Source organism: Nicotiana tomentosiformis, chromosome 1, assembly GCF_000390325.3.
Source record: "Nicotiana tomentosiformis chromosome 1, ASM39032v3, whole genome shotgun sequence".
In the NCBI taxonomy this organism is placed as follows: domain Eukaryota; kingdom Viridiplantae; phylum Streptophyta; class Magnoliopsida; order Solanales; family Solanaceae; genus Nicotiana; species Nicotiana tomentosiformis.
This window is the reverse complement of record NC_090812.1, coordinates 133,752,241-133,763,642: the sequence shown is the minus strand read 5'-3', so window position 1 is coordinate 133,763,642 and position 11,402 is coordinate 133,752,241. Positions and strand designations below refer to the sequence as shown.

At 34.3% G+C, this 11,402-nt stretch overlaps 1 protein-coding gene across 7 annotated transcripts; it reads left to right on the top strand.

Moving 5' to 3' along the window:
- The first annotated feature begins 2,114 nt into the window (after nt 1-2,114).
- On the top strand, nt 2,115-10,943 carry LOC104104300 (uncharacterized). 7 transcript variants are annotated; one of them, XM_070191681.1, is made up of 7 exons: nt 2,115-2,204; nt 6,399-7,199; nt 7,279-7,482; nt 7,646-7,698; nt 7,784-7,899; nt 8,005-8,443; nt 10,680-10,943. In XM_070191681.1, the coding sequence occupies exons 3-6, from the start codon at nt 7,376-7,378 to the stop codon at nt 8,032-8,034; spliced, it is 306 nt and encodes a 101-aa protein (XP_070047782.1). In that variant the 5' UTR covers nt 2,115-2,204; nt 6,399-7,199; nt 7,279-7,375; the 3' UTR covers nt 8,035-8,443; nt 10,680-10,943. The 7 variants fall into 7 exon arrangements, with proteins under 7 accessions (XP_070047782.1, XP_070047774.1, XP_070047778.1 ...); XM_070191673.1 differs by having other exon boundaries at nt 6,399-7,482; XM_070191677.1 differs by lacking the exon at nt 7,279-7,482 and having other exon boundaries at nt 7,646-7,899.
- The last annotated feature ends 459 nt before the right edge of the window (nt 10,944-11,402 follow it).

Here is an 11,402-nt window from a genome sequence, read left to right as displayed (position 1 = left end):
ATGAGGAGTTGTCTACACTTGCGGACGCAATAGCCTCAATTAAAGTAAATGTTCAAACTATTTATAATGCTTATCAAGTTGCATTAGATCATGCTAGACCAAATGTTCCAACTCCTTCTTCTTCTAGTTCTCAATCATCTAAAAGAACTGCGGGAGTAAGAGCACTTAGTGCTTGGGCAGGGTTCAGAGGTTCTCAAGGTTCTAGTACTAGTAATGTTTCACAACTAAACGAGCTTGAAGTTTATTTGTCACAGGGAATTGAGGAAGTGAATCCCGACGGCTCCTTTAATATTTTGGAATGGTGGAAGGACAAAGAAAAATACTTTCCGATTCTTTCAAGGATGATCCGAGATATTTTAACTATTCAAGCTTCAACAGTGGCATCAGAGAGCGCTTTCAGTCAAGCAAGACTTCAACTCGGTGATTATAGAGCGTCTATGAGGGAGAGCTAGGAAAAATCAGTACTTTTCAGATATTGGATCCGTTCGGAAAGAAGAAATTTTGGACTTGCTGAATCACAACCAGAGGTAGACGAAGCTTATGAAGAAATGCTAGCTGAACTTGCGGAGGATGATGCTTCGCCTGGAAGCGGTGATGACCAAGCTTCATTTCTGCCACCACCAACGGAAATTCCTTCGGACCTTGAAGGATTTATGAAATTTGTAAGAGATACCATGTAAATTAATATGTAACTTGTATTTTGGCACATCTTGATTAGTTTCTTTTTCTTCTCAATGGTGGTATTAGCACCTTGTTGTGCTCATTCCATAGGGGAGAGTAAGACTAAGAAAGATATTGCCATAATTTTTTAATGCTATAATAAAAATATAACGCATTGCTTTGAATATCTCTTTATAATATTTTTGTCTTTTTATATACCTTAAGCTATACATATAGTATAATATAGTATATACTATACTCTATACATATATATATATATATATATATATATATATATATATATATATACATCTTACTATATACATAGTATATAAGCCATATATATAGTAGAGGAGGAAGACTAAGAAAGATATTGCCATAATTTTTTAATGCTATAATAAAAATATAACGCATTTCTTTGAATCTCTCTTTATAATATTTTTGTCTTTTTATATATCTTAAGCTACACATATAGTATAATATAGTATATACTATACCATACTATACTATATATATATACATCTTACTATATACATAGTATATAAGCCATATTCGATAGTATACATCTTACGATATACTATATATACATCTTAATATAGTAAGATGTATATATATATATATAGATAGATATATATCTTAAGCCATATTCGATAGTATATAAATTATATATATCGAATATAGCTTATATATATACTATACTATATATACATCTTAAGATATATATATAACATCTTACTATATACATAGTATATAAGCCATATTCGATAGTATACATCTTACGATATACTATATATACATCTTAATATAGTAAGATGTATATATAGTATAGTATATATATATATAGAGAGATATATATATCTTAAGATGTATATATAGTATATAAATCGAATATTAATGTATAAATCTCTTAAGATGTATATATAGTAAATCGAATATAACTTATATATCTTAAGATGTATATATAGTATAGTATAGTATATATATTATAACGCATTGCTTTGAATATCTCTTTACAATATTTTGGTCTTTAAATTTGAATAAAAAAATTTAGGTGACAATTCTATAATATAATTTACTAGGAATTGCCTTAGATATTTTTATTATAATTTTTTTTCAACTTGTATAAAAATAATTTAAAAAATAGAACGTTTTCGTTGGGCCCACTTGGGCTCGCTTAGGACCGTTTGGGCCCGCTTAGGCCCGGAACCGGCCCACTTAATACGGGACCGCTAGTTCGTAGTCCCAGTCCCGAACCGGTTCCAACGAGAAGCCCGCGAAACCCGGGACCGCTTAGGACCGGCCCGCCTAGGACCGGCCCACTTAGGACCGGATCACTTAGGATGGGGCCCGTGAAACCCACTTAGGACCGGACCCGGCCCACATGCCACCCCTATTTGTATCTTTTCAATTAATTTTTTTTTATAGAATTTAATTCTGAATTGTGATCCATTTTACAAGATTTTCAAAAACCAATTTGAAGAAATCTAGTGTATCATTGAGGAGAATCGCGGCTTCACTGTTAACAGATTTGGAACTATTAAAAAGTATGTATTGTTATTTATCTTCATTTGTTAAGTTATAAACTCAGAAAAGAAAAAGATAAAATATTTGGTTTTGTTTCCTGAATTCCTTTGCCTTTTCCTATTCATATTTTTCTTGTCCCTTGTTATAAATATTTACACATATAAATTTACACATATATTTGGTTTGTTTTCCTGAATTCTTCTGCACATAAGGAGTTAAAAAATTATAATGTGAGAAACTATTAATGCCAAAAGTGTTTGTTGTTCTTTAGTAGTAGTAGTCAGCTAAATATAATAGTAAAAGTTCAATGGGGTTAGCTACCTCCTTAAGTAGTTTTCATGGATGTCAAAGCACAGAAAGGATGGGTAGATAAGATAATTAGATAAGGCAATACTTTTTTCCAAGTCTTTAGCTTTTACTACTATTTGGTTTTTTCTTTTGACCAGACCTCCTTTTCTAGAATTCATCGTCATTTTAAGGTGATGCCAAGGTTGCTTCCCATCCTTTCAATTATTTGTTCCTTGTCAATATTCACCTCTATTAAAATTAAAGTTATTTCCCCTTTTTTTTTCAAGTTATCATCATTATGTTTCATATTTTGATTGAAATAATCCTAAATTTGAAGAAGCTAAAAAGGGAACATAAAACAAGAAATATATAAGAACCTGGTATTTTCCTTTCAACCATGAGGATCTCATGGTATCATCTTTGTTCAGTTTTTGCACCAGTTTTGTATCATCTTTCTTCCCTGTTATCTGCTGAAGATCTGGCAGCATTTTTGTGATAACCCAAAAGGGTCATCTTATGTTTTAGAACTTGAATCTGTACTCTTAAGCCTTAAAAATCTCATTTTACCCTCCTCGATTTGCGTGCACAGTCCGGATAGGTTTCCGTTAAGCTTTTATGTTAAAAACTAATGAAAATAAGAATTTTTACCTTAAAAGTTGATTTTAGTTGATTTCGGTCAACATTTTTGGTAAACATGCTCGGATCCGTACTTTGACGGTCCCGGTAGGTCCGTATCGAATTATGGGACCTGGTCGTATACCCGGAATCGAATTCGGAAGTCCCTAACTTGAGTTATGAATTTTTGATTAAAATTAAAAGTTTGGAAATTATTTATTTTTAAGAATTGATTGATATTTGGCATTGTTAGTATCGGGTCCGTATTTTAGTTTCAGAGTCCGGTACAGGTTCATTATGATATTTAAGACCTTTTTGTGAAATTTGGTGAGAAACGGAGTTGATTTGACGTGATTCGAACGTCCAGTTGAGAAAATAGAAATTTAAAGTGTTCTTGAGAATTTCATTTGATTTGGTGCTAAATTTAGAGTTCTAGGTATTATTTTGGCAATTTGATCGCGCGAGCAGGTCCGTATGATGTTTGTAGACTTGTGTGCATGTTTAGTTTGGAGCCCCGAGGGCTCGGGTGAGTTTCGGATAGGCCACAGGATGTTTTGGACTTGGAAAAAATCTGGTTTTCTACAGATTCTGGTGTCTGGCATATCCTTCTTCGCGTTCGAGAAGGTCCTCTCGCGAACGCGAAGAGTAAACTGATGAGACAGGGATTTCTTCTTCGTGAACGCGAAGGCTTGGTCGCGAACGCGAAGCGGTGGGGTCGTTACCCTTCGCGAACGCGACAAACCCATCGCAAACGCGTAGTGTTAGGCATTGGGGAGGGGGAGTTAGCCGTTCCTTCATCGCGAACGCGAGCAATGCCTCGCGAACGCGAAGGCCAGGGAGGAGTAACCATCGCGAACGCGAGCTGGGTCTCGCGAACACGAAGGCTTGGCAGTCAGTACTCTTCGCGAACGCGACAGTGCTCTCGCGAACGCGATGAACACTGTCGCCCGGCACTTAACAGAATTCGAAAACAGGATTTTAGCCAAAAATTCATTTTCTCAAAAACCAAACGGTGAGAGGCGATTCTTCAAGAGCCATTTCTTCCCTAAATTGTTGGTAAGTGATTCTAAACTATTTTCTTTCAATTACCCATTACATTTCTTGAATTTTCAACCTAAAATCTAAAGTTTTCATGGTAGAATTAGGGGTTAGGGTAGAAACTAGGGATTTTGAAAATTTGGGGATTTAGACCTCAATTTGAGGTCGGATTCCAAAACCAATTACATATTCGGGCTCGAGGATGAATGGGTAAATGGATTTCAGTCCGAACCTCGAGTTTTGACCAAGCGGGCCCGGGATCGATTTTTCGACTTTTTGGAGAAAAATGTGGGAAATTTAATTTATGAAATATAATTGATTCATTTAGCAATATTTGATATTATTGAGTCATTTTTGAATAGATACGAGTGGTTTGGAGGTGAATTCCAAAGGAAAAGTTGTGATTGAGAATTAAGTGGCCTTCGGAGCAAGGTAAGTGTCGTGTCTAACTTTGACTTGAGGGAATAGGTATTATGTGTTCATTTGCTACGTGTTTGTTGTTAAATACGATGTATAGGTGAGGTGACGAGCATCTATATATCGTTGTCGAGTCATAGCATGCGAGTGAAATTCTATTCTTGTCTATTTTGTAGCCTTAAATTCTACTATCCATGCTTAGCGGGTTATTTGAAATGTTGGGTGACTCATATCTGGTTTCACTGAGATTTGGTAACTTTCGAATATTGATTCAAGATTGAGATTACATTGTGCTATTGATTATGGGTAAAATACTGGTTTCTTTGTGGTACTCCTATCTATCCATTGTTATTGATTCTGTGATTTGTGAGAAAGAGTGTAAAGCACGAAGGGTGATGCCGTACATGCATTATTTATATTGTGAGGAAGAGTGTAAAGCACGAAGGGTGATGCCGTGTATATTATGAGAGGTTTAAAGCACGAAGGGTGATGCCGTGTATATATTATGAGAGGTTTAATGCACGAAGGGTGATGCCGTGCCGTTCTATTTATTTATTTGGTGAGGTTGAGAGTAAATGCACGAAGGGTGATGTCGTGCCGTTCTATTTATTTATTTGGTGAGGTTGAGAGTAAATGCACTAAGGGTGATGCCGTGTCGTTCTATTTATTTATTTGGTGAGGTTGAGAGTAAAAGCACGAAGGGTGATGCCGTGCAGTTTTCCTTGCTGTTTTAATTGCTCAATTCGTTTAAGGATTTTCGGTTTAATTCTATCTTTTCATTATTCTCACTCTTTATGTTGTATTCCCCCACTGTATGTCCCCTTCCCATTATTTTTATGTTATTTCTTTATTTACTGTTGTTACCACTAGCATGATTATACTGTTCAGGTTATATGTGGGTGTCTTGTCCTAGCCTCGTCACTACTTCGTCGAGGTTAGGCTCGACACTTACCAGTACATGGGGTCGGTTGTACTGATGCTACACTCTGCACTTTTTGTGACTTTGATACTGGCTCAGGTTGATCGAGCTTTTACTATTGGTCCGTTGTCCGGAGACTCAAGGTAGATCTGTCGGCATTTACAGACCTTGAAGTCCCCATCTACTTTTTATGTCACTGTTGCTTTCTTTCATTTAGACAGTTGTATTTCTTTCAGACTATTACTTGTAGTAAATTCTAGAATGCTCGTTAATTGTGACTCCAGATCCGGGTGGTAGTAATTAATATAGTTTTATAATATTCGGTACTTATTATATTATATCTTAGTTAATTACTGTTATTTACTGAATGGAAATAAGAAATTGGTTTAACGATTTTCTAACGTTGGCTTGACTAGCAAGTGAAATGTTAGGCGCCATCACGGTCCCGTCGGTGGGAAATTTCGGGTCGTGATAATTTTCAATAGTTCCAGCACAGAATTAGTGCTGCAAAAGCTGTTGTTTGACCTGCATTGTTTTTGCACCAGTTGTGCACTGCTATTTTACTGAACTTGAAGTTGTTTTGGTTGGAGAAGTTCTGCACAATCTTTGAAGTTATTGCTGTGAAATTGCGGAGTTTTCTGTTGCAGCATAGAATCTGCATTGCTTGTGTTGCAGCAGCCACTGTTTTAGACTGTTCAGCTGCATGTTTTTGCACTAGTTTGACACCTATTTTGCATCTGTTTTGGATAAGCTTGGGACTGCAATTGAGCTAAAAATCTGCAGTATTAAGAACAAAATCTGCACTTGAAGAATCAGTTGAGAAGTTGGCCATATGCCCTTTGGCTTTTTTTTTTTCCTATTATTTATCTGATGAAAATATGGCCAGTTTTTTCTTTTATTTATACTTATGCTAACCTTTGTTTTCTTAACTTAATAGTTTTGAGATGACTATGAATCAAGAACTGACTACAAGGAAAAACAAAAAAGAAACAAACTCACAGTATCTTCCAGCTGGGTTACTTTCATTGTTGGTAAAGGAAAAGTTTTTGTTGTTGACAACCAAAAGAGTTGTTCCAGCTAAATTTTCAAATAGACAACCAATGCATCCAAGGTTAGGACCTGAAGTGCAAAAACCAGTGCGCCAATTACCACTTACCTCTCATGTACCACAAAATGTCCAAGAACAAGTACAACAAGTACCATTGGATTCTACTGCTCTTGTAGCAACAAAAGGGCAAGACTAAGTGCATCGAGCGACACTACATTCTACAGCTTCTGCTGCACAAGCAGTATTTGAACAAGTGCAGTAAGTGTCGCAACATTCTACATCTTCTACAGCACAAGTAGTATTGCAACAAGTGCCGCAAGTGTCGCAACATTCTGCCACTCATGAAGTAATTGAACAATCTGAAAATCGAGGCAAGAATATATAGATTTCAATCATAAATTCAATTAGCACTAGTGATTTGGTAATTATCTCTGGTTCGTAATTATTGCAGGCCCTTCCACTGTAAAACGAAAAAGAGGAAGGACACAGATGCAAAGTGTACATGGGCGGAGTGAGCGAAAATTGATTGTCCTAAATGATTTAAACCAACCCATTGGTCCTACCGACGAAATTGTAAAAGAATTGGATAGTTTTCTCGGTACATTGGCAAGAAATTCAACCTTTTGTCCTCTAAATATACATAACTAGAAGAAACTGAATACAAAAGAGAATATGTGGAAATATATCAAGGTTTGAAGTTTTCATTATTTCAATTTTTAGTTGATAATATTTCATATTTTTGCTCTAACTCAAGTACACCAAACTGTAGACAAAATATGACATTCATGATGATGGAAAAGAGTGGGGTTTTCAATCAATTCAAAATGCTTAGAGAAAATATAAGTGTTGGTTGAAGAAAAACTACTATGAAGCCTATGCGAATGACGAACTTCGAATGGCAAAAAAGCCTACATATGTTTCAGAAGCTGAATTTAAGTACCTTCTTGAATACTGGAAGTCTGATAAAGTTCAGGTAAGTTATAGACACAGTAAACTTAATTTTGGACAAAGATAATGACTAATTCTTTTTGAAGTTCATTCCTCGTCTTATTTTAGTGTCTAACACTCTTTAGAGTATCAAAATGCATAAGGCAGAAAAGTATTAGATGCTTAACATAAAATCTTACCTGTTGCAGCAAACTTCCAAAACTAATACTGAGAATCGAAAAAAGTTGCTACAATCCGCGAGGTTTGGTATTTTCTCTTATTTTTTATTAATATGAACTTGTTAACCTTACTTGTGAAGATTTTTATGCTGACTTTCATGTAACTAGAAAAAAAGAAGGGAACTTCTGATGCTCCGTCAAGTAAGGACATGTTTGTGGCAACAAGATCAAGAAAACCTGGTCGAGTATACAAGGAATCATATGAAGATCCAATGCGCAAAATTGTACAAAGATTTCTACTCTAAAGCTTGTTGAGATTATCTTTTTGGTCCTAATTGTTACCTCAGTTTTATTTACTTGTATTTTCTTCTCTTAAAATTTATTTTTAGGTTGAAATGGAGAAAATACAAACTCAATAAACTGAAGTTGATAACCAATCAGTTGACGCATTTGCAACAGTCATGGGACCTGAACATCCAGGTCGCGTAAGATTGTATGGACGTGGGGTTGCAAAGACTATCTTGAAACAAAAATTTGAAAATTCTGGACCCTCTTCAAATACTACTGATGAGATAATGCAGCAAAAAATAGAGGGAATGGAAGAGAGAATGCAACAAAGGATGCATAAAAAGTTCGAGGAACAACAGAAAACTTGGCGGCAACAAATCACACTTAATGTTGTTGCACAACTTCAGCATCTTAACCCAGATTTACGAATTGATCCTAATATGCTAACATTCGGTGGTCGTTCACTCGGAGAAGCTTCCTCTGCAAAACAAGCTGCAATTCAACCAATTAATCGTCCATTTGCTGGCAGTAATAATCAAGGTGTGTACTTAATTAATGCAAAATGTTGCATCTCTTCTTCTTCTTCTTCTTCTTCTTCTTCTTCCTCTTCTTCTTCTTCTTCTTCTTCTTCTTCTTCTTTCATAGTTGACAAATTGTTGATATCGTTCTCTTTGTTGCTGTCGTACTCTTTTTATTTCTGGAATTTAATATTAATAATGAGAATACTAGTATGGAAATAACCACTTCTTGAAAGCGGATTGAGTCTGAACCTATTCTTCTTTTTCTTCTTCTATTGTTGCTGTCATATTCTTTTTATTTCTGGAATTTATTATTAATAATGAGAATACTAGTGTGGAAATAACTACCTCTTGAAAGTGGATTGAGTTTGAACCTGTTCTTCTTCTTCTTCTTCTTCTTCTTCTTCTTCTTCTTCTTCTTCTTCTTCTTCTTCTTCTTCTTCTTCTTCTTCTTCTATTGTTGTTGTCGTACTCTTTTTTTTATGGAATTTAATATTAATAATGAGAATACTAGTCTGGAAATAACCACTTCTTGAAAGTGGATTGAGTCTGAACCTGTTATTCAACGTGTTTCCAAAAGTTGACCAACTCTGATGCTTTAGATTTGTTTAATGGTTCATAGGTTGCTGCTGGGATCATTATTGTGATAATTTCAATAGCCAGAATCCTGAATTTGCTTATTAAGACTTAGAATATACTTATTTCCTATAGGTCCGCTTAGTTGGAAAATCTTCAGGAAATGAAGCTTAAATCTCAAAAGACTATCAGAAAACAGAGAAAACAACCTTAACAGAACTTCATTACATGAACTTTTATTTGCTATTTTGGAAGCGAAAAGAGATAATAAATGGAGAAGATTTTTAGCTTAATGGAGTGACTTTTAGCTTTTGACCACCGCTTGTTCTATGGGAAGAACTTCAAGGTCAAAAGTTAAAAATATTTCTATGGGGCAAGCGAGATATAATACTTGGTAAAATTAGAGTTATTTATTTTCTTCTACTTTTAACAATCTTATTTAGGCCTTTGCTCTGTCAACAACCAAACAGTGATGGGTTTTTTCTACGATTTCTTGCAAAAGTTCACAACTTTTCAGCTCACCTTTATTCTTGAAAAGGTGTGAGATGTGATTCCAAGGAAGAAAATGTTATCAATTTTACAACTAAAAATTTTGGTTTATTTGATATTATTCCTGATAAAGCTATAGGTAAACTCACAAAGCTTCAGTATTTTGAGTAACGATAATCTCACTAGTTTGCCTTATGATATTTGGAGCTTAGGTTCACTTAAGTACCTTAACCTCTCACATAAATTTCTAATAACCTTTCAAGTAAAATAAGCAATTTGGCGAGCTTTAAATCTTGAACCTTTGATAACAATTTCTTTGGAAAAAGGAATTTAGATAAATGACTTTACTATGAGATGATAAAAAGTATCTCTTTAATCTTAATGTTGGTATCTTTCTTTTTATTTCGTTTCTGCAATTTATTGTGTGTTCATGTTTCAGTATCTATTTGGCAATGAGCTCTTAATTGTTTGATATTTGATTAGTTATCTAGGGGGATTCTTGTTAATTTCTGACATTGTTCTGTTTCAAGGTGTCATTTTATGCACATTAGCTTTATTGGAAATCATGCAATATGTTCTTTTCTTTATTCATTTGAGTGCTGAAATCATGTCTTAAGAAATTTCTTTTCTGGTGATGTACTACTAGAAACATGAAGGATGTCAATGTGCTTATGTGAACTATTCAGTTGTTGACAAATCCAAGTAGTAGAAATCATGTCTACTACTTGATTTTCTCTCTAAAAAATCATGATAGTTTATATCGAGATGTCGTATTCTATTTTGGCATGCTTCAAGTCAAACGATTAAGACAAGTTTAGATATCATGAAACATAGGGATTTGACATGCTGTCTGTTATTTGTGTTGGTATCATCATCTTGATTAGAAATCTTAGGATTTTATATTTGTATGAAAACCCAGGATCTAGTGGCTGTTAACATATTAGAAATTTGTTCTAGGACTTCACTGCCTATTTGTTAGTTCAACTATATCTTGTAATTCATGATGGAGACAGTGTTACAGAAATGGAACTAATGAAGCATAATCTACAGATAAAAAAATAATTTCTGCCCATAAACAATCATACACAAGTCAGAAAATTCTCTTTTTGGTTAATGTTGTGTGTCTGGTATTCTTAAGTCATTCAAAAGACTTGACCTTTCATGTGATTGATTTTATTTATCCTCTTTTGTAGGTGGAGAAAATGAAAAAAGGTAAGATGAAAGCAATGAAGATCCTGCTTAAGAAGATTTTTGGATTGTTGCTGAAACTCTAAATGTTCTAGGATTCTTTTTTTATCAAACTTTTTGGAACTTTTGGATTGTAAAACTTATATACTTGGTTCTTAACTTTTGGATTATAAAACTTATGTACATAGGTTCTAATATTTTGCTTTTACGGATATTACAACTTGGATTATAAATATTTATGATTAGTTTTATTTTGTGATTTATATAAATTATTGTCTATTATAATGTAAATATTTATTTACAATCAGGGAGTATATTGTTGTTTCAATTAAACCGCTACAATAGCTTACCTGAGCCGTTGCTATAGGTAACAAAAAAACTGTCTCAATAAACCATGCAAACCGTTGCAATATGACAGATAACTGTTGCAATAGGTAATCTGAACCATTGCAATAGGCACTATAAACCGTTGTAATAGATAATGCAAATCGTTGCATTAGAGACAATTAGATTGTTACTATAAACAACTCGTATTAATAGTAATTGAACCGTTGCAAAAGCGGCCAAAAAATATTGTAATATTTTAACTTAACCATTGCAATAGATTAAATAACTGTTACACAAACTTATATTGCAACGCCTTTGAACCGTTCTAGTTGACAAAAAATACTCATCGCAGTAGAATGATAAGTAACCGTTGCGATAGATTGCTATATGGCAACGGTTTT